The sequence below is a fragment of the Ovis aries genome, chromosome 22 (assembly GCF_016772045.2).
Source record: "Ovis aries strain OAR_USU_Benz2616 breed Rambouillet chromosome 22, ARS-UI_Ramb_v3.0, whole genome shotgun sequence".
In the NCBI taxonomy this organism is placed as follows: domain Eukaryota; kingdom Metazoa; phylum Chordata; class Mammalia; order Artiodactyla; family Bovidae; genus Ovis; species Ovis aries.
In genome coordinates, this window is record NC_056075.1 from 10,942,438 (window position 1) to 10,966,686 (window position 24,249).

General features: G+C 41.9%; 1 protein-coding gene across 38 annotated transcripts in view; it reads right to left on the reverse strand.

Annotated features, from left to right (window-relative positions):
• SLC16A12 (solute carrier family 16 member 12) overlaps positions 1 to 24,249 on the reverse strand; it is a 102,788-nt gene that overhangs the window by 12,991 nt on the left and 65,548 nt on the right. For 36 of the 38 annotated variants that reach the window (XM_060404976.1, XM_060404965.1, XM_060404981.1 and 33 more), the window contains 2 exons: positions 9,226 to 9,474; positions 1,179 to 1,282 (listed from right to left, as the gene is read on the reverse strand). In XM_060404976.1, coding sequence (XP_060260959.1) covers positions 1,179 to 1,282; positions 9,226 to 9,335 — 214 coding nt within the window. In that variant the 5' untranslated portion in view covers positions 9,336 to 9,474. Of the gene's footprint in view, positions 1 to 1,178; positions 1,283 to 9,225; positions 9,475 to 17,554; positions 17,664 to 17,942; positions 18,107 to 24,249 lie in introns of those variants that run through there. The other 2 variants (XM_060404967.1, XM_060404985.1) reach the window with 2 other exon arrangements.

Genomic DNA, 24,249 nt, shown 5'->3' on the forward strand with positions numbered 1-24,249 from the left:
TTACTGGAGAGGGCAATGGCACCCCACTCCAGTACTCTTGCCTGGAAAATCCCATGGACGGAGGAGCCTGGTGGGCTGCAGTCCATGGGGTTGCTGGGAGTCGGAGACGACTGAGCAACTTCACTTTGACTTTTCACTTTCATGCATTGGAGAAGGAAATGGCAGCCCACTCCAGTATTCTTGCCTGGAGAATCCCAGGGACAGGGGAGCCTGGTGGGCTGCCGTCTATGGGGTCGCACAGAGTCGGACACGACTGAAGCGACTTAGCAGTAGTAGTAGTAAACCATATAGCATTTTCTTCTGCCACCAAGATATGGCCTGAAGAGATAACAGTTTTTTAAAAAATGTTCAGGAGTCAATAAATGAAAGGATTTAATGGGTCAAGCCTGCAAATAGATCATTTCAATTTGACCCAATCTCATAAAATTTCTATGACACTCCTTTAATAACTTTGGTTGGAAATTTTTAAAAAGAAAAATCTCAAAGTTAGTTTCTCTTTACTGTACAGATGGAATGAGAGACTCCACGAATCTTGAGACCACTCTACACATTAGGTATAGCACCTTTGTGGTTCTGGGAGGATATTATAGCCATCGTGAACATGCTTATCTTATGATTGCAACATTCTATTTTTCCACAATGCTTGTCGAAGAATGAAGACGTATGCATGAAAAATGAATCAATGAGCCAAATTTCGAACTCTCTGGAAGGAACGAGAGTGAAAACAAAACTTGAGGCATGATGCACATATTACTGGCACGTATTTAAGGAGACTGCATGGAAATGGCTCACAGTGCCTTCTGATGGCTGTTTACATGACTGGAAAATAAGAAGACAACAAGACACAGTGTACAATGTATAGTTAGCTGCATCCAAAACCAGGACAAGTCCTGTGATGCCTGGCTCCCTCACTTTATATGGAAGAACCAAATGGTAAGTATCCAGCTGACTGTACTCACTACCTGGTCCATCCAACATCAACCAAGAACATTAATTCCAACAGCATGTCTGATTGAGTTTGGTTAAAGGCAGGACCATATTTTTCTGTTTACATAGTTTTAGTCAATTTTTACCATAGCCCTTCTACTCAGAAAAACAGGTAATCAAAGGCAGTGGAAGGTCACTGTCATGTACAGTTCAAAGGGAGCTAGCAATTGTCTGTCTCTGGAGATACTTACCACAGAGCATAGTCACACAGTCCACAATGGAATGGATCCAGGCTGTCTGTGCATAATCCTGAGAGAAGTATGTCTGGAACTCCACAAAAAAAATTGAAATACATCTGAAAAAAAGTGCAAGTATTTTATACAAAAAACAACGAATATAGATTTGACCTAGAGCTTCAAGTTTTGGTTCAATCAGCTGTTCCAGTCTCTAAGGGTTTTAATTGATTTTGATTGATTTTCAATGATACCTTGCTGGTCCATAGTGAGTGGGAAATCAGAAGCTAACCATTGGACATTCTAAGGGATAAGAACAAGTGTTCATTCACTACAGGGGCTGTGAAGCCAAGTAGATGTGAAGATCACTGCTGTAGGAAAAGTCTTATAGAAAAGATGGTGGGTCAAACACATGGGTTCTTACTCAGCTTAGTGTTTCACTAACATCTGTAGCTTCTAAGAGATGGTTGTTTAAGTTACGATTTGACAATAAACTGTTATACATCACCCACCAATTTCACTTCTAGGTTTCAACCAAAGTTAATAAACAGATGATGGTGATAATAATAATAGAAAACAATAATACAAAAAAGATACACATATATTGTGGATAACTATTTATAATAGCCAAATGTTGTCATCAACCTATTTGTCCACCAGTAGGGACTGGTTTAAAATTAAAAGACGCTGAAATGATAAGGGACTGAAATTAAAAGATGCTTGCTCCTTGGAAGAAAAGCTATGACAAACCTAAATAGCGGATTAAAAAGCAGACATTACTTTGCCAACAAAGGTCCGTCTAGTCAAGTCTATGGTTTTCCCAGTGGTCATGTATGGATGTGAGAGCTGGACCATAAAGAAGGCTGAGCACCGAAGGATTGATGCTTTTGAACTGTGGTGTTGGAGAAGACTCTTGAGAGTCCCTTGGACTGCAAAGAGATCCAACCAGTCCATCCTAAAGGAAATCAGTCCTGAATATTCATTGGAAAGACTGATGCTGGAGCTGAAACTCCAATACTTTAGCCACCTGATGCGAAGAACTGACTCATTAGAAAAGACCCTGATGCTGGAAAATATTGAAGGCAAGAAGAGCAGGGGACGACAGAGGACGAGATGGTGGATGGCATCACCAACTCAATGGACATGAGTTTGAGCAAGCTCTGGGAGTTGGTGATGGACAGGGAAGCCTGGCATGCTGCAGTCCATGGGGTCACAAAGAGTCAGACATGACTGAGCGACTGAACTGAACTGAACTGAACTGAGGGACTGCTTAAGTAACTTATAGCATATCAATAAAATGAAATATTTATTAGGTATTTGATTTATTGACTTGGAAATAAATTCACAATATAATGTTAAGAAACAAACTAAGTTACAACATAGTTCATGTAGAAAGGGCTTATTGTTATAAAAACACAGTTTATGTAAAAAAAAAAAAAAGCCTCAAAGCATATAAACCAAAATGTATCCAGCCATTACATGTGCATGGTGATATTGTAAATGGTTTTTATTTTGTTCTGCACGTTGAATTATTTGACAGTGAATATTTCTTATACAGAAACTTATATGTGTGTGCATATACATATATATGACAGTATATATACAGAGACAGAAACAAACAGAATTTTTTATGTTGAAAAATAGAGAATTACTTAGGAAAACCAAGACATAAACGAGTCAGAAGCAACAGTTTGCACCACTGTACAACTCAGAAGGAACCACACGCAGATTAGCAGGGTGTCCTAATGCAGGCCAGGAAGCTTTTAGAGCTCCATGATAGTGAGGAAAGAAATCAGGCCTTGCAGCTGGGGATGAGATAGAAGGGTATCTGTCTCCTGGGACAGGCCTTACAATCCAGCTCCTTATGCTTCAACAGCCCCTAGTAACCTGTTATTTATTCTTCCTGACTCTCCAGTTGCTGCTGGAAGTGAAAGTGAGTAGATGGGAAAGTTAAAGAAGAGGGAAGAGAATGAGGGAGCCTGAGGACAGCGGTGTTAGGCAGGTCTGGCTTTACAGTTTACAACCTATACAATTGCACAGAATCTGATACTTAGAGGCATAAAACTTGGTTTAACTCAGCTGTCACTGTCTTAAAATTCCTTATAATTTTATCTTTGAAGTTGCGTTTTGTAAGTGAAGTCCACTGGGACAATGAAGCATGCGTGTGAGCAGAGAAGAGCCACAGATTCCTCAGTCTGCAGTTCTTAGAGATGCTCCAGGTCACAAAACTCCAGCAGACTCTTGTGCGGGAGTCCAGTAAAGCTCAGACTGAGTACAAGGTAAGTGGGTTATACCTACAACTGAGTGATCATGGACATAGGGGAGGACGAGAGACCAGGCTTTCCTTTCAAATCAACACTTGCTTCAAATGCAGAGGGCAGTGATACTGTAAGAAACACAAAGGTACAAGGATTCCTATCAGATCCTTGGTTGCTCATGTTGCTTCTCGGTATTATTTGATCCCGTATGCTGAAAATGATGACACAGAAGGAAAGAAAAAGATAGGGCTACTGGTAATATTAAGATGATCAGTAGATCTGTGCTAGTTTCCATTTTTCTTTACTCAGAACAACACTAAAGAGAAAACTAAAAACATCATGAAAAATCAAGATAGACTACTGAAAAAGGAAAAGCTTCCTATTTTAGTACATTTTTGTGCGCATAAGTCTGTGCTCAGTCGCTAAGTCTTGTCTGACTCTTTGCAGTCCCATGGACTGAAACTCACCAGGCTCCTCGTCCAAGAGATTTCCCAGGCAAGAATACTGGAGTGGGTTGCCACTTCCTACTCCAGGGGATTTTCCCAACCCAGGGATCAAACCCAAGTCTCTTGCATTGGCAGGCAGATTGTTTACCACTCAGCCAGCTGGGAAGCCTTTTAGTATATTTACCAGCCCTTTCTTTCCTGCCTTTTGGACAGGAGGCCTTGCATTTTCCTCTTGCACTGGGTCCTGCAATTATGCTGCCAGTCCTGGTGATAGGAAAGAAAAAAGGGATGGGATAGGATGCTAAATTCTAAGTCCCAAAGGTGCTGGGGTGGAGTTTGATGTGCAGAAAATAGATTAGGATCAGCACTTGTGGAAGGGTCTTCTCTCCACTAAATAGTTTTGGGAAATTTAAAATCTGTGGGGCTATGTTTGTCTCTTGTGACTTTTTTTTTTATCTTGTTCTATTGTCATTTTGCTTTCTGTTTGATGCTTTTTCCCCCAACTGATAATGATTAGTCATATCAAACTATAGGCATGCAAAATTCAAAAGTAACACTTGAGATTCTTGTCTAAACATGTGAGTAGGCTTGTCAGCGGTAAAATTTAATAACTACATACACAGGCTTCTGAATGACTGTGACTTCTATGAAATATGGGAGGGATTATTGTGGTCCTTTCCTTTGTTCTCCAAACAGAAAGGACCACGGAACTTTATAGATGGTAAAGTTTTATGATTTATGCCTTCTAAACACAGACAGTGAAATCTAGGTGTCCTAACCACTAGAGCACCAGGGAATTCTCTCTATAAATATTTTTTGAATGAGGAAGAGTAACAGACAAGAAGAAAGGTACTTAGGCTCAGATTCTTCCAGAAGGTGAGAATCATGGGCATGCATACTCGCTTTGACAGGCTTTCCCCAAGTTTTGGTGCCAGAGGTGTTTGCCTCTTAAGAAGTGAGAGGCCACCAAGAGGGGTGATGCACAATGATGAAAGCACATATTACAGAAATATAAAATAAGCCTAAAGCTCAATGGATATTCAGTTGAGGAATTAATCGAATTTGGGTCCTTTGGGAGTGGAGACTAGAGAATCAGGAAGTCTCCAAGAAAGGGGCTTCCCTGGTGGCTCAAAGGTAAAGAGTCCACCTGCCAAAGCAGAAGACTCAGGAGACGCAGATTCAGTCCCTGGGTGGGGAAGATCCCCTGGAGGAGGAAATGGCAACTCACTCCAGTATTCTTGCCCATGGACAGAGGAGCCTGGAAGGCTATTAGTCCATGATGTCACAGAGTCAGACACAACAGAGAGCACACAAGCAAACACTGGCATGACCTGAAAGAAAACACATTTTATTGGCGGTACATGTGCTTCTCGCCCCAAGTTATTTTTGTTGTCCCTTGGAATATTTGGGCATCTGACAGATGTCAGCAGAACTGGTTTCTGATCTCTGATTCCCATGCTGAATAACTGAGAGTTGTGATAAAACTTCTAAATCTCTCAGGGTCTTGATTTTCTCATCTATAAATTAAGCGTTTGGAGAAGCCAGACTGTATCAGTCAGATTGGATTCGATTGTGCTGTAAAGCGAACAACCCCGAACAGCCTCCAGGGGTTAGTAGGTTTGATTCATGATATCATCCAAGTGGTGTTTGCTATATCATTCTCAGAGACACTCTCTCTCACGGGGTCAACATACTTGCTGCCTCTATCTTGTCACTGTGCTGTAAAATTCTTCTCCGGCTCCTGGAGAACTGGAAGCTGACAACATCTGATATTTGGTAAAGACTTATTTTTTCCAGTTGATGAAGTTATCCACTAAGTCAGCACAGTAAGTAATCCTCTGGGCAACGCAGCCCAGTGGTTAAAAGCACTGTCACTTACTCACCATGTGACTTTGGACACATTATTCAACCACTGTGTGTTATTACCAGGATTAAATGATTTAATCAATGAAAATTGTTTGGAATAATGCCAACAAACACAGAGTAAGTGCTCAGGTAACACGAGAAATTATTTACAAGAATTGAGCCTTTAAACAAACATCCAAGTATCAACTCCAATTCAATTTTTCAAGTTACTAATAGAATGTCATGTCATTCCACAATGAAATGAATTTATTAACATAGATAATGTGTTTGGTAATAACACATCTTGAAGCAAAAACAGGTACTCAATGCATATTAACAAGCACAGGGAGCAAATAACAGGAATGACTGCTTTAATAACCTGCACAACTTTAAGCTTTTTATAAATTTCATGTGTAAGAAAGCATTACCAGTTACAAGGCAAGAGTGAAATATGACTTTTAAATGGTAGATTATAATGGTAGCATTATTTTTAAAGCAAAAGCCAGGAGACAATATAAACGTCCATCAATAAAAGCATTTTAAATACATTATGGACTCATCTATATGAAATCTTAAGTACCTATTTTCCAGTGAGGTAACCCTTGTGCATCGTTGATGGGACTGTAAATTGGTACAGCCACCGCAGGAAACAGTATGGGACCCAACAATCCCACTGCTGGGAATAGATCCAAAGAAAATGAGAGCCCTAATAGGAAAAGATATCTGCGTCCCCATGCTCACCGCCAAGACACGCATGGATAAATGGATAACGAGGATGTGGTGCATATACACAATGGAATATTATTCAGCCAGGAAAAAAACACATGGAAATCCTACCACTCTGCAACAATATGAAAGGGCTTTGAAGGTATCCTGCTGCTAAGTCGCTTCAGTCGTGTCCAACTCTGTGCGACCCCATAGATGGCAGCCCACCAGGCTCCCCCGTCCCTGGGATTCTCCAGGCAAGAACACTGGAGTGGGTTGCCACTTCCTTCTCCCATGCAGGAAAGTGAAAAGTGAAAGTGAAGTCACTCAGTCATATCCAACTCTGTGCGACCCCATGGACTGCAGCCCACCAGGCTCCTCCATCCATGGGATTTTCCAGGCAAGAGTACTGGAGTGGGGGGCCATTGCCTTCTCCAAGGTATTCTGCTAAGTGAAATAAATTAAACAGAGAAAGACAAATACTGAATGATCGTATTCATATATGGAATCTAAAACAATAACCAGACTCATATAAAAAGAGATTAGACTTGTGGTTGCCAGAGACAGAGGGTGCGGGAAAGGGGACTGGAGGAGGGTGGTCAAAAATACTAACTTCCAGTTATGAAATAAATAAGAGTAGGGATGTCATGTACAATATGATGACTGCAGCTGACACTGTGGTATGATATGCAGGAAAGATGTTAAAAGAGTACATTCTAAGTGTTCTCTTCAGGAGGAGAAATTTTTTTTCCTCTTTTCTTCTTTCTTCCCTTTTCAGTGTAGTTATATGAGAAGACGGATGTTAGCTGAGCCCATAAGATATGTAAATCAAATCATCATGCTTATAAACTATTATATATAAAACAGATAAACAATAAGGTCCCACTGTATAGCACAGGGAACCACATTCAGTATCTTGTAATAAACCATAATGGAAAAGAATAGGCTTCCCTAGTGGCTCAGTTGGTCAAGAGTCTGCCTGCAATGCAGGTTCGATCCCTGGGTGGGGAAGATCCCCTGGAGAAGGAAATGGCAACCCACTTTAGTATTCTTGCCAGGAGAATTCCATGGAATTCTGGCGGGCTACAGTCCATGGGGGTCACAAAATCCAATACAACTGAGTGACTAACACTTTCACTTTGCTGTACCAGAAACTAACAGAACACTGTAAATCAAACATACTTCAGTAAAAACTCATCAATATGTACGCCTTGAACCTATATAGTGACTAAGGTTGATTATTTCTTAATACAACTTGAAAAAAGGGGAAAAAAGAATTAACTGCCCAATAGGCACTGATCCTCTGAACTGACAAACCCCCGTGTAGGCTGTTGTCCTTGCCTCTGTCTTCAGTTCTCTTGGCTGCTTCCTGGTGCATCATACTTTTCTCCTCCAAGCTTATTCTGCTCAAGGACCCTACTCTCAGCCTCTCCCAGGAAGCTCTGAAGACAAGTCTTTGCTGCTAAGCCACAAGCCTCTTTTTAAATTTCCAGCCGCCCTTCTTATAAAGCACCAAGCTCACTTCCAGAACTTTCCTCTCATCAAATTATATATAAAATAAATAAACTATTGATGAAATGCTTAAATGAATGATGAAAGCATCCGCATGGAAGAACCAAGATGAAAGATTCCTTTTAACTCTATGACCTCCTCACTCCCAGAACAGAGGATCCATAAAATAGATGGGAGAAAAATCAGACTCAGCCATCACATAATTTTAAATAAATCTACAGTTTATGATGGCACATAACAAAACCTTATTGTAGCAAAAACAAACACTGCTTCTTTCCTGCATTATCTGTTTGTCATGGGGAACACATCAATGCTACTATGGATGATACCATCAAATAAAGTTATGTAGAGCAGCTGAGTGGAGAAGGCAATGGCACCCCACTCCAGGACTCTTGCGTGGAAAATTCCATGGATAGAGGAGCCTGGCGGGCTGCAGTCCATGGGGTCTCTAAGAGTCAGGCACGACAGAGCAACTTCACTTTCACTTTTCACTTTCATGCATTGGAGAAGGAAATGGCAACCCACTCCAGTGTTCTTGCCTGGAGAATCCCAGAGACAGTGGGCCCCCATCTATGGGGTCGCACAGAGTCGGACATGACTGAAGCAACTTAGCAGCGGCAGAGCAGCCGAGGGAGAGTTGCCAGAGAAGAGAGTTCAGTCTGAACAAAGACACCTCTAGAAGAGCTGGCACATGCGGATTTCAAGTGTATATTTATTCCAAACGTAAATGAGATGAAGGCATCTCAGTGTATGGCCATTTAACACAAGTATATTCAACACTATATGTCCTTGAGTAAAAGAAAAAGAGGACCCACGACCCAAAGAGATGAGAGAATCCCTGCATTTGTGCTGTTTCTCTCCTTCAACCTAGAGTTCAGCCTCCACTACCACAGCCAAGTGCAAAATGAAGCAAAAGAATTTCAATTTTAGGCTTTAAGCTTCCCATGGCTCGGCATCCTGGTGAGCCGAGAGGTTCTCGTGGCTATTTTGAGCTTATACATTTGTCCTTTGTGGGATGAACTGCTTATGAAAATAAATGTCTGGCAATAGCCATGATATTTACTCAAAAATGTCATAAAATTCCAGGTTTATAGGTCAGATATTAAAAAAGAGATCACTATCCAGGACTTTTAAGTATCAGAAAATGACGTTCCTTGCCAAGAAGAAGATATCTGAGCAGTCAAAGAAAACACACATATACACATTTATTTTCACAATGACAGGTTCAGAGATAGAATGAAGCCGAGTTAGGAAAATAGCCAGATCATAATAACAAATCAAGAAGAAAGTCCCACCTACCTGGTTACTGCCCGGGTGCAGATGGTAACAAGGAAACAGCCAGCCACGATCATCCAGCCCCAGCCTCCATCAGGAGGGGAGGTAGACCGAGCTCTATTTACTTTTGCCATACTTTCAATTCCTTTTTCTTCTTTCCCAAGTTACTCCAACAGCCCAGTTAGGATCTTGGAAGGGTTTGCCGTCCAGTGACTTCCTGTTGGCATTCAAGATTGGCATAGAGTGCTACCTGGCACATGGGTTATTGGCCATCTAAAATAAAAAATCAGGACATATTTGTATTTCATTGCCATATCCAAAGATAGTTCTTCACTTGCTGAAAATGATTATTACCTTTCTCTTAAATATGAGTATTTGTGACTATGCAAACTGGACTGCAGCAAAGACCATTAGTTGTTCTTGGAACCCATCCCTCATCTTTTTTTTAATAACAGATCCTCTCAACTTTCAAGTCAAATCTAGGATGGCTGTTTAAACTATTTTCCATGGCTTGAAGGTAGATGTGGCAACATGGATTAGTTAGACTAAAAGGATCTGAGCAAAATAATACATGCCACTTCTGGTTCCTCAGCTCAAGGCAAAGGATGTCTCAAGACACGCACCACCTCCTTTCCCACAGACTGGAACATGGACGAGGAGATGAGACAGCTCCAACCATACATGCCTGAACATTGACCTGGGGGCTGGCAGAGCTACGGGACAGGATGAGCCTGGGTTCTCAAATGACTCTGTGGGGAAGAGGTGCCTCTCCAGGTCTGGGTTTCACCTACCCACTATTATGCCAAAGGTAAATATGCTTCAGCTGTATTTGTGCTGTGTGGTGCTAAGTGGCTTCAGTTGCGTAGACTCTCTGCTACCCTATGGACTGTAGCCCGCCAGGTTCCTCTGCCCATGGGATTCTCCAGGTGAGAATACTGAGTGGGTGCCATGCTGGCTCTCTATGCTGGAGTCTTTCAACAGCTTAGGCTATGTCTTAATTATTATACTGAATGATTCTGACAGTAATTGCTTTGGCATTTCTGACCAAGAACGCTATAATTCTTAGATGGAAAAAACTGAAACGAGAATGAAAAATAATGAAACAGAACAGAAAGCCCAGAAACTAGTACATAATAATTCAATAAAACTAAATAAGGTAGCAAAGAGGGATAGATGGAAAAAAAAAAGATTATTTGCTACATCCTGTTATAACTCTCCATTTAATTTTTTACTTTCTAGATATATCAGAATTACATGGGAAAAAAAAGTAATTTAAAATTTAGGTGAAAATACAGGCAAACATTTATCTGATCTCTGGATGGGCAAAGGATTCCCTGAGATGTAAAGTGATATCAACAAATTAAGGGAAACTTCTGTTGATTTGTCTAAATCAAAATTTAACATTTATATACATCAACTCCGGGAGTTGGTGATGGACAGGGAGGCCTGGCGTGCTGTGATTCATGGAGTTGCAAAGAGTCAGACACGACTGAGCGACTGAACTGAACTGAACTGAACTGAATACATCAAAACATGTAATCAGTTCAGTTCAGTCGCTCAGTCGTGTCCGACTCTTCGTGACCCCATGAATCGCAGCATGCCAGGCCTCCCTGTCCATCACCAACTCCCAGAGTTCACTCAGACTCACGTCCATCGAGTCAGTGATGCCATCCAGCTATCTCATCCTCTGTCGTCCCCTTCTCCTCCTGCCCCCAATCCCTCCCAGCATCACAGTCTTTTCCAATGAGTCAACTCTTCGCATGAGGTGGCCAAAGTACTGGAGTTTCAGCTTTAGCATCAGTCCTTCCAAAGAAAACCCAGGGCTGATCTCCTTCAGAATGGACTGGTTGGATCTCCTTGCAGTCCAAGGGACTCAAGAGTCTTCTCCAACACCACAGTTCAAAAGCATCAATTCTTCAAAGCTCAGCCTTCTTCACAGTCCAACTCTCACATAAATACAACCAAAAGGTAAACCATAGACTTGGGTGGGGGAGGAAATTAGCAATGCATGATTCAATATCTGCAATGTTAATTCATTAATTCAACTACTGACACTTATGAAGTATCTAATATATGTTAGGCATTATTCTGGACACCAAGGGTTCGGTGGTGAGCAAGACACAAACACATCTCCTTTGGGAGATTCTAAGGCACCCCTATGGTCTCACCTCCTGCTGCTCTGTTCTTTGTGTAATCCTTTTCATTGCATTTCTGCAGGACCTATGATTCCCTTCTCACCAGAATATGGCACATGTGATGGGACAGGGGTGATTAGTTCATGGTGAATAAGACTCAGACTTGGGCTTCCCTGATGGCTCAGCAGTAGAGAATCCGCCTGCCAGTACAGAAGATGCAGGTTCAATCAATGGTCTGGGAAGATTCCGCATGCCACGGAACAACTAAGCCCATGCTTCTGCTGCTAAGTCGCTTCAGTTGTGTCCGACTCTGTGCAACCCCATAGACGGCAGCCCACCAGGCTCCCCCTTTCCTGGGATTCTCCAGGCAAGAACACTGGAGTGGGTTGCCATTTCCTTCTCCCATGCATGAAAGTGGAAAGTGAAAATGAAGCTGCTCAGTCGTGCCCGACTCGAAGTGACCCCAGAGACTGCAGCCCACCAGGCTCCTCCATCCATGGGATTTTCCAGGCAAGAGTACTGGAGTGGGGTGCCATTGCCTTCTGAACTAAGCCCATGAGCCACAACTACTGAAGCCCTTGAGCCCTAGAGCCCATGCTATGCAACAAGAGAAGTCACTGGAATGCAGATAGAGAGTAGCCCCCATGAGCCACAACTAAAGAAAAGCTCATGCAGCAATGAAGACCCAGAAGAGTCACAAACAAATCAATGAATTTTTAAAAAATAGATGTTATATCTAATAGTTTTTTTTTTAAAAAAAAGAGCCTCACTCTTGCTAGCTGACTCGCTCTTGCTCTTTCACAGGCCTTAAAAAAGGGAGCTGCCGTGTTACATGCTGCCACGGAGAGGGCCACATGGCAGGGAACTACGTGGCATCTGAGGACAGCCCCCAAAAGCTAAAGTGACAGCAAAAAGCTAAAGTTCTCTGTCCTACAAGAGAAAGGAAATGAATTCTGCCAACATGCCAAGTGAGCTTGAACGCAGATTTTTTTCCCTTGGCGAGCCTCCGGTAGAGAACACAGTCTGGCTGATACTCTGCAGGCTTGTGAGACCCTGAGCCAAGCACCCAGCTAAGCTAGGCCTGGGTTTGGTCCCCTAAGAACTGTGAGATCAAGTGTTTCTTATGGTATACTTTGGCATGTCCAGTAAGCTTCTTAATTAGAATTAAGGATGAATTCTTTATGCGGCTAAATAAAAGAGTTTTAACAGGTGATTTTTCCATTGGATCGAGCCAGTCACCAGTCTGGGGTAGAATTTTATTATGATCAACAGAAAAAAGTTTAAGTAATATTAATTATATGAAACATTATGTCAAGTATGACCAAGCATGTATTGTTTGGTGAACATAGACCATGTACCACCTGATAAATTATAGACAAACCAATTTAAATGTTAAATTTACTTTAAAAGCATGACTTTCTCAAGAAAATGGCACAGTGAAATCTTGCAAGCATGGATCTTTGAAGCTACTGGAACAAATTGGCTGTCTTTGAGTTCAAAGAGCAAATGCAGAACAAAGATAGTGAGCTCAAGACAAGAGTGACTCCATGTAGACAGACCTTTTAAATTTGCTTGTTTTCAAGACTCAGAAGGGCCCCTCCTTCATCTTAATTAGCCATCCTGTGAACGTGGGGAGACTGGCAAACCAGATGGAGTGAACAGCTGGAGAGGATAAATCTGTCTGAAGTACTAGAAGAGCAGTATTGGTACAAATATTCAGTCTACTGATTGACAGAAAGTCAAAATTATTATCTGAAATGCTAATATTGCTAATCACTGGGCTGGGGAGAGTGAAAGTGAAAAGTGAAAGTATTGTTCAGTTCAGTTCATTTCAGTCGCTCAGTCACATCTGACTTTTCGCAACTCCATGGATGGCAACACACCAGGCTTCCCTGTCCATCACCAATTCCCGGAGCCTATTCAAACCCATGTCCATCGAGTTGGTGATGCCATCCAACCATCTCATCCTCTGTCATCCCCTTCTCCTCCTGCCTTCAATCTTTCCCAGCATCAGGGTCTTTTCAAATGAGGTGGTTCTTCACATCAGATGGCCAAAGTATTGGAGTTTTAGCTTCAGCATCAGTCCTTCCAATGAATATTCAAGACTGATTTCCTTTGGATGGACTGGTTGAATCTCCTGGCAGTCCAAGGGACTGTCAAGGGTCTTCTCCAACACCACAGTTCAAAAGCATCACTGCTTTGGTGCTCAGCTTTCTTTATAGTCCAACTATCACATCAATACATGACTACTAGAAAAACCATAGCTTTGACCAAATGGACCCTTGTTAGTAATGCCTCTGCTTTTTAATACGCTATCTAGGTTGGACACAGCTTTTCTTCCAAGAAGCAAGCATCTTTTAGTTCCATGGCTGCAATCCCCATCTGCACGTATTTTGGAGACCACAAATATAGTCTCTCGCTGTTTCTGTTTCCCCATCTATTTGCCATAAAGTGATGGGACTGGATGCCATGATCTTAGGTTTCTGAATGTTGAGCTTTAAGTCAACTTTTTCACTCTTTTCTTTCACTTTCACCCAGAGGCTCTTTAGTTCTTCTTCACTGTCTGCCATACGGGTGGTGTCATCTGCATGTCTGAGGTGATTGATATTTCTCCCAGCAATCTTGATTCCAGCTTGTGCTTCATCCAGCCCAGCATTTTGCATGATGTACTCTGAATATAATCACTGCAGATGGTGACTGCAGCCATGAAATTAATAGACGCTTACTCCTTGGAAGGAAAGTTATGACCAACCTAGATAGCATATTCAAAAGCAGAGACATTACTTTGCCAACAAAGGTCCATCTAGTCAAGGCTATGGTTTTTCCAGTGGTCATGTATGGATGTGAGAGTTGGACTGTGAAGAAAGCTGAGCGCCGAAGAATTGATGCTTTTGAACTGTGGTGTTGGAGAAGACTCTTGAGAGTCCCTTGGACTGCAAGGAGATCCAGCCAGTCCATCCTAAAGGAGATCAGTCCTGGGAGTTCACTGGAAGGACTGATGTTGAAGCTGAAACTCCAATACCTTGGCCACCTGAGGTGACGAGCTGACTCATTTGAAAAGACCCTTGATGCGGGGAAAGATTGAGGGCAGGAGGAGAAGGGGACGACAGAGGATGACATGGTTGGATGGCATCACCGACTCGATGGACATGAGTTTGGGTGAACTCCGGGAGTTGGTGATGGACAGGGAGGCCTGGCGTGCTGCAGTTCATGGGGTCGCAAAGAGTCGGACATGACTGAGCGACTGAAGTGAACTGAACTCTGAATATAAGTTAAATAAGCAGGGTGACAATATACAGCTTTGATGTACTCCTTTCCTGATTTGCAAATCGTGTCCAACTGTTTGTGACCCCATGGACTGTAGCCTGCCAGGCTCTTCTGTCCCTGGATTTCTCCAGGTAAGAATACTGGAGTGGGTAGCCATGCCCTTCTCCAGGAGATCTTTCCCACCCGGGGACTGAACCCAGGTCTCCTGCATTGCAGGTACATTCTTTACCATCTGAGCCATCTGGGAAGCCCTGGGCTGGGGACAGAGTCATAGCCAAACCACTGGGCTAAGCGAAAACAGCATGGAGGTAGCTTTTCAGACCATTTCGATAGGCCACGCTGCTATGATGTATCCCTATGGACAGTATCTCATTTAACTTTTACAATAACCATAGCTGTATGTTTTAGTTGCTCAGTCATGTCCCACTCTTTGCAACCCCATGGTCTAAAGCCCACCAGGCCCCTCTGTTCATGGAATTCTCCAGGCAAGAATACTGGAGTGGGTACCCATGCCCTTCTCCATGGGATCTTCCCCACCCAGGGATCAAACCCAGGTCTCCTGCTTTGTAGGCAAATTCCTTACCATCTGAGCCACCAGGGAAGCCCACAATAACCATAGATAGTAGGTATTATTATCCCTATTTTATATATACAGCAGAGTCAGTAATTCTCCTATTATTAACACTATCAACAGCAAAAATGGGATATGAATCAGTCTTTTCCTAACAACGCCTGACACTGACACCTTTCATCACTCCTTGATGTAAATTCATATACACTTTTATTTAATCAAATGCAAGTAATTCTTGCTGAAGGCACACCAGTAGGATGACATTAATTACAGCCCGATGCAGCTAGAAACACAGGTCTTTGAATGGTACCACTGGCATTCCCCTGACATGCCTAATTGACATGGAACTCTCCAATGTGATGATATTTGGCGATGGGGGCCTTTGGGAAATGATTAGGTCATCAGGGCCCCACTCTTACAGAATGGGATTAGTGCTCTTTTAAGAGACCCCAAAGAGCTCTTTTGTCCCTTCTGCCATGAAGTGAAGAGAAGTGAAGTCGCTCAGTCGTGTCCGACTCTTTGTGATCCCACGGACTGTAATCTACCAGGCTTCTCTGTCCATGGGATTTTCCAGGCAAGAGTACTGGAGTGGGTTGCCATTTCCTTCTCCAGGGGATCTTCCTGACCCAGGGACTGAACCCAAGTCTCCTGCATTGTGGGCAGTCGCTTTACCCTCTGAGCCACCAGGGAAGCCCTTCTGTCATATGTCACAATAAAAACAGGACCCACAATGAGGGTTCTCACCAGACCCTGAAAATGCCAGCTCCTTGATCTTGGAATTTCCAGCCTGCAGAACGATAAGAACTAACCATTTGTTGTTTAGGCAACCCAGTCTGTGATATTTTTGTTGCAGCAGCTGTATCAAGTAAGAAACCTAAAAATTCAGATTCCCAAACTGTCTTGAAAAACTTAGAGCACTGAAGATATTGGTCTGGCATTCATTCGTGGCAGCCATCAGCAGGAGCCAAGAATGGCACTCCTCCTTTGGATAAGGCCTGTACATCCCCCTCCACCCTCCCCTGACCTCCTGTACGGCCCAATCTCTGCGCTGTTTCACTCATGAACAACACCTGCCAGGTCCCTGGAGGCAGTAAGATCTTCCACTTCAGCCGGTTCTGTGTTGCTATAAATCAAAGTTTCTTGAATAGCCACATCTGAGTCGTGGTTGTAGCATGCTTTATGTCTAGCCCTCTGACACTTTCAATAGGACTAGCATTCGAGATTCTACCAACACTTGCCTACAAATGCACACAAGGTAATAATTCACAAATTGGACACAATTAGGTGTCATAAAATGACAGAATCAGCTGTGCAAGTGAAAAAGCCAGAGCTTAGAAACATCTGCCTTGGTATAATCCTAGCCTCTCCCTAGGGTTTTCCATTAAAATAGTCCCCAAGGTTAAACTGTCTTCCAATTTAAGATTATGGATCCATCTACCCATAAATGGCCTGTGGGAGACGTCTGTGCTGCCTGGCACTTGAAAAATTTTGAGACAGGCAGTGCGATGCAATAGCCCTTTGGAAAGCAACATAGCGCAACATACCAAAAAGTAGAAAGTTATTCATATTCTTTGAAGAGTAAATCTCAGTTCTGGGAAGTTAGCCTAAGAAAACAACCCAAGAGAAGCTAAACACTAAGAAAAAAAGAATAGTGCTTTGAATAACACATAAAACCAAAACAACATAAATGCTTGACAACTGGGAAGTGTCTGGAGAATCATGACACGTGAAACAAATGGGACAGCAGACAATGCTTTATAATTATAAACAAAAAGATAATACTGAAATATGGGAAACATTTATGATACAATGCTAAAACCAAAAGAGGACTCTAGAGTTGTGCGTACAATGTGAGGTAAGCCACGCAAAATTTCTATAAGGGTTGTATACTTGTAAGTGTCATATGGAGTCGGAAGACCATAGAGAAAGAAATATAGGAGGATGGTCTAATTAAGCTGGGCGTCCCTGGTGGCTCAGCTGGTAAGGAATCCACCTGCAATGCGGGATACCTGGGTTCAGTCCCTGGGTTGGGAAGATCCCCTGGAGAAGGGAAAGGCTACCCACTCCAGTATTCTGGCCTGGAGAATTCCATGGACTGCATAGTCCATGTGGTAATGATTAATTTTTAAAACTGCATTCAATACCAAAATATATATAATTTTCTGAAATAAATATTTCAGGTTACTCCTGCAGTGTAAATATGAACACAGAAATCTCTTTTGTATAGTTTCTCTAGGACTAAAAATAACCGTATCATTTATTGATGCTGTACATTAAAATTAGGTGATTATCTCATAAAAGACACAGGGAAGGTAACAGCCCCTGGCAAAATAAAATGTCCTGTTTCCTTACAAAGATATTAAACATCATTAATTTTTACCTTGCCTCTGCTATCCCCAGATGATTCCATTTTCCTTTGTTTCAATTAGACATCCTCTCTTTGGCATTCCCACATCTTATAAGTTAAGAACTAACTGGTGAGTGTCTCTCTAAAAATATAATTGCATAAATCCAAATTAAAAGGTAAACAACAGTACAGTAAGCAAAGGTCTGTTGGTTAGAGTCAAGCTGGGCAAAACCGCAGACCAGGGAACCTCCTCACAGGGTTCCAGGGTGGGAAGAAAGGACCTCTCTGAAAGCATCAGTATGCGAGACTGTTAATAGTTCCTCATGAACAGTCACTCTGGAGCCTCACAAGCCTGAGATGGGCGCAATTTTCCCTCTTCCACGAGGATGGAACCGAAGCTCACAGAAGCGAAGGCACTCACCTGGCAACACTGTATCTGAACTGAAATGGAGATAAGGAACTCTGGTAGAGTTCATTGCATCTGCCCTCCAGACTCCAAAACTGTTACTGGGCATTTGTGTCAACAAGCCACGGTAAAGCTTAAGCCCTCGTTCATGTGAGTGAGTGACCAAGACCAAGGGCAGTGGGGGGGTGGGGGTGGGGAGCGGGGTTAACCACAGGGTTAACTCAGGAGTATGTGGCTGCTCACAAAACAACACGTGAGTCGCTTTCAAAACAAGTCATGTAATAGATTTATATGTATTCAGAAGAGATGCACAGGTTAAACAAAGCTAATCTAGTTTCCTAGAAACTTTGGAGCAGTCTATGGCTCCCCTGGAATATTAGCCTGAGCTTCTTGTAAATAATTAACCCACCCGATATGACACAAATATAATGGAAATATCTTTATTGAGTTAAGAGCATACCTAAAACTATAGGCAAAGAAAGTACATTTCCATCAGGCAATTCTTCATTTTTCCAAGCAGCCTTCCATTTATTTCATTTTAACATCCAACCACTAAAATATAATTGCATTCTGAATTTCATTCTGACTTCAGGAAAAAAAAAAAATTGAAACAAAAGAGGCTCTATATCACGATGCTCCTCTAAGATCACTCCTTAAACAGTGCAGGTTGGGATATATGTTCCATTTCAGTTTGTCCCCTTTACTTTCAAAAATCTAATCATTTGCAAAGAATTCTTGCTAACAGTCAACCGCCTTCAAATACAGCACTCCATTTGTAGGGCAAATCTGTCACATTGCCCTCCGTAAAGTCTTCTGAAGTGATCCCCTTCTATCACTAGAAAAACTGCAGATTTCTTATAGTTAGAGAGAAAAGGCACTTATTTGGCTAGGCTTCTCCAACACTGTCTTTCCGTTCTTCCTTCCTCAATCCCTTATTTCCAGTGTCTTAACTTTCAGTAGTATCCGTACTTTTTAAATTGGTTTGCTGCCTTAAGAGAGGTAAAGGTGAGGCAGCAAGATACCAAGAGTGGGCTTTGAGACCACTGGGTCTGAGTGACCCTACTTAGTTGCACGAGACTGGGTGAAATCACTTCCTGTCACTGGTCTCTAATCTATAGAAACAAGCCATCAAGTTACTGATGTCAGACTTTAAACCAGTTGGCTGATTGTTAAGTGTCTCTCCCCCAATATCTAAGATACCTGGTAGACGATGCTTATTGCTTTTTTACTGTGGGAAACAAGGAAATAGATTCCATCCGGAATAAATCCATCTGTAAACAAGAAGTCACAGGAGTGTGTTGCAGGGGAAGTTCCCACCACACAGAAAGGGAGAGTATGTGTGTGTGTGCACGCTCCCTTGTGTCTGACTCTTTGTGACCCCGCGGATTGGGCCCACCAGGCTCCTCTGTCCATGGAATTTTCCAGGCAAAAATACTGGCGTGGGCTGCCATTTCCTACTTCAGGGGATCTTCCCGACCCAGGGATTGAACCTGTATCTTTTGGGTGCCCTATGTTGGCAGGCACGTTCTTTTCCACTGCACCACCTGGGAAGACCATGGAACTTCCTGGACCAGGGATCAAATCCGCCACCCTCAACAGTGGAAGTGCAGAGTCTTAACCACTGGACCAATAGGGAAGTCCTGAAAGAGGTTACTCTAAACGTGAAAACCTGTTAGAAACTTTTTTAGATTGAGGTATAATTTACATACAGTAAAACACAACCATTTTACGTCTACATTTTGATGACATTTGACAAATGCAAACACTCATGTAACCACAACCACCATAATCAAGATATAGAACTCTTTCATCACCCCAAACATTTTCTCATGCTTCTTTGCAGTCAGTCTCCACCAACCTCAGCATTGCGTTACCACAGGTTTGCTCTCTGCTGATAAAGATGAGTTTTGCCAGTCAATATTTTCATAAATATGGAATCACACAATATGGACTATTTTGCTTCTGGCTTCTTTCGCTTATGATCATGTTTTCAGATTCATTCATGTTGCCGTGCACATCTGCACCTGATTCATTTTGTATTGCGAAGAGTAATCTGTTTTATGAATATATTACAGTTATTTATCTGTTGATGGACATTAGGGTTGTTTTCCATTTTAGACCATCATGAATAAAGTGTCTGTGAACATCTGTATACAAGTCCTTTGTGGACACATGTTTTAATTTTCTTAAGTAAATACCCAGGAATGAGATTGCTGAGTCATACTGTAAGTGTATGTTTAAACTTAGAAGAAACTGCCAAACTGTTTTTTGATATAGCTGTGTGATATTACCAGTAATATATTAGAGCTCTGAGGAGGGCATGGCAACTCACTCCAGTACTCCTGCTTGGAAAATCCCATGCTCCCAGAGGAGCCGTGGGGTCACAAAGAGTCAGACATGACTGAAGTGACTCAGCACAGCACACATATTAGAACTCCAGTGTGTAACGCAGTCTCACCGTAGCTTTAATTTGTACTTTCCTGACTACTGATGATGTTAACCATGTTTTATTAACTATTTATATATCTTCTTTTGTGATGTTTCTGTTCAAACAGAATGCTCATTTTTAGTTGGGTTTTTATCTTCTTATTGAGATATAAGAATTAGTTATATAGTCTTGATATATCTTTTGTAGATATTTGTATTACAAATATTTTTTCTTATCCTGTGGTTTTCCCATTAATTTCTCAATGGTGAAGCTTTGAAGAACAGAAACTATTACTTTTGGTGAACTGAAATTTACTGGTTTTTCTTTTTAGTCAAATACATTTCTATATATTAGTAGTTGTTGCTGAAACTCAGCCTCCATTCACCCATGCCAAATAGAAATATGGCAGTGGGGTTTTCGGCTAAATAGAAAAGAACAGCTCTTATTGTTTCGCCAGGCAAAGGGCAGCACAGTAGGCTAATGCCCTCAAGACTATGTGTCCCACCCTGGAGGGGGCAGTGTGGAGTCTTACAGTGTTCAAGGAGCAGAGCACAATCAACTTGTGGACAATTCTCGGATTGGGTGGCATCATGGTGAAGTTTCGAACATCATCAACCTTCTAGTTTCAACCAATCTAGGTCAATCTGCTCTGGTGGCCAGCAGTTTTCATCTGGTGGGGGTCTGCTTCCTGTAAAACAACTTAGGAATGTGTGCCAGCCCTTTATCTACACATTTTGATGATTCTGTTTTGTGGTGGATTTATAATCTAAATTGGTACCAGTTTCCCAGCCCAACAGCTATTCTTTGTTTCTGCATCTTTACATGTGAAAGTGAAGTTGCTCAGTCGTGTCTGATTCTTTGCGACCTCATGGCCTGTAGCCTACCAGGCTTCTCGGTCCATGGCATTTTCTAGGCAAGAGTACTGGAGTGGGTTACCATTTCCTTCTCCAACCCAGGGACTGAACCCGGGTCTCCCGTGTTGTAGGCAGACGTTATTTACCGTCTGAGCCACCAGGAAAGTCCATGTACCAATCATTAAATCTTGAGTCAGTATTTTGCTTCAAGGACATGGGGGCTTGTACACAATTTTAGAGTGAACAATTAGAAATTGGAATTTTAAAGTATTGCCTTACATTATATTTCATCAAAAGCCATGAGATGCCTAGGAATAATTTTAACAAATGCATGATTTGCTCATTGCTGTTGTTACTGTACAGTCGCCAAATCATGTCTGACTCTTTGCAACACCATGAACTGCAGCAAGCCAGGCTTCTCTGTCCATCACTATCTCCCAGAGTTCGTTCAAACTCATGCCCATTGAGTCAGTGATGCTATCTAACCATCTCTTCTTCCGTCCCCTCCCTTCTCCTCTTGCCCTCAATCTTTCCTAGCATCAGGGTCTTTTCCAAAAGGTGAGCTCTTTATAACAGGTGGTCAAAGTACTGAAGCTTCAGTTTCAGCATCACTCCTTCCAATGAATATTCAGGACAGATTTCCTTTAGAATTGACTGGTTGGATCTCCTTGCAGTCCAAGGGATGCTCGAAAGTCTCCTCCAACACCACAGTTCAAAAGCATCAGTTCTTCAGTGCTCAGGCTTCTTTATGGTCAAATTCTCACATGACTACTGGGAAGGCTATAACTTTGACTAGATGGACCTTTTTTGGATGGATCTCTGCTTTTTAATACACTGTTTAGGTTTGTCATAGCTTTTCTTCCAAGGAGCATCTTTTAATTTCATGGCTGCAGTCACGGTCCACAGTGATTCTTGGAGCCCAAGAAAAGAAAATCTGTCCCTGTTTCCACTTTTTCCCTATTTGCCATGAAGTGATGGGACAGGATGCTATGATCTCAGTTTCTTAAATGTTTCATTTTAAGCCAGTGTTTTCACTTTCACCCTCATCAAGGGGCTCTTCAGTTCCTCTTCGCTTTCTGCCTTTAGAGTCATATCATCTGCATATCTGAGATAGTTGATATTTCCTCCAGCAATCTTGATTCCAGCTTATGAGTCGTCCAGTCTAGCATTTCACATGATGTACTCTGCATATAAGTTAAATAAGCAGGGTGACAATATACAGTCTTGATGTACTCCTTTCCCAATTTGGAACCAGTCTGTTGTTCCATATCTGGTTCTTAACTGTTGCTTCTTGACTTGCACACAGGTTTCTCAGGAGACAGGTAAGGTAGTCTGGTATTCCCATTTCCCATAGTTTGTTGTGATCCACACAGTCAAAGGCTTTAGTGTAGTCAGTGAAGCAGAAATAGATTTTTTTTTTAATTCCTTTGCTTTTTCTATGATCAAACTGGTGTTGGCAATTTGATCTCTGGTTCCTCTGCCTTCTCTAAATCCAGCTTGTACATCTGGCATTTCTCTGTTCACATACTGTTGAAGCCTGGCTTGGAGAACTTTGAGCCTTACTTTGCTAGTGTGTGAGATAAGTGCAATTGTGTGGGTAGTTTGAACATTCTTTGGCATTGCCCTTTTTTGGGATTGGAATGAAAATTTCAGTCCTATGGCCACTGCTGAGTTTTCCAAAGTTGCTGGCATATGGAGTGCAGCACTTTCACAGCACCATCTTTTAGGATTTGAAATAGCTCAGCTGGAATTCCATCACCTCCTTTAGCTTTGTTTGTAGTAATGCTTCCTAAGGCCCACTTGACTTCATACTCCAGGATGTCTGGCTCTAGGTGAGTGACTACACCATTGTGGTTTTCTGGGTCATTAAGACCTTTTTTGTATAGTTCTTCTGTGCATTTTTGCCATATCTTCATAATCTCTTCTGCTTCTGTTAGGTCCTTGCTGTTTCTGTCCTTTATTGTGTTCATCTTTGCATGAAATGCTCCCTTGGTATCTCCAATTTTCTTAAAGAGATTTCTAGTCTTTCCCATTTTATTGTTTTCCTCTTTATTTCTTTGCATTGTTCACTTAGGAAGGCTTTCTTATCTCTCCATGATATTCTCTGGAACTCTGCATTCAATTGGGTATATCTTTCCCTTTCTCCTTTGTTTTTCGCTTGTCTTCTCAGCTATTTCTAAGGCCTCCTCAGACAACTAGTTCCCTGATCAGGGATTAAACCCAGGTCCCCTGCATTGGGAATGCTGAGTCTTAACCACTGAACCACCAGCAAAGTCCCTCATTTGCTCATTAAAAACTATAAAACAAAGCTAAGAGAAACTTACAAAGGCCCAAGAGAGAGAGTGTGAGTGAGCAAATTCATTCCAAGGAAGACGGAGAAGATGTCATATCTACACAAGTTGATTGTTTCAGTGAAATTCCAATCAGCAGCCTTATTTCAAGCTGACAAGCTGATTCTAAAACTCATATGGAAATGCAAAGAACCTAAAAAATATGAAATAACTCTCAAAAATAGAAAAAAAGTTGAAGAATTACACTCTAACTAATTTCAAAGACTTGCTCTAAAACCAAAGTAATCAAGAATGATATTGGCATATTAGATCAGTGGAACAGAATAGAGAGTCTAGAAATAAGGCCACGTGTTAATTCATATGGGAAGAAAATTACTCTCTAGTCTTACCTCACATCATGTATAAAACCTAATTCAAAATAACATATCTAAACATGAATGCTTATATGCAGAGTACATCATGAGAAACGCTGGGCTGGAAGAAGCACAACCTGGAATCAAGATTGCCAGGAGAAATATCGATAACCTCAGATGCAGATGACACCACCCTTATGGCAGAAAGTGAAGAGGAACTAAAAAGCCTCTTGATGAAAGTGAAAGAGGAGAGTGAAAAAGTTGGCTTAAAGCTCAACATTCAGAAAACGAAGATCACGGCATCTGGTCCCATCACTTCATGGGAAATAGATGGGGAAACAGTGGAAACAGTGTCAAACTTTATGTTTTTGGGCTCCAAAATCACTGCAGATGGTG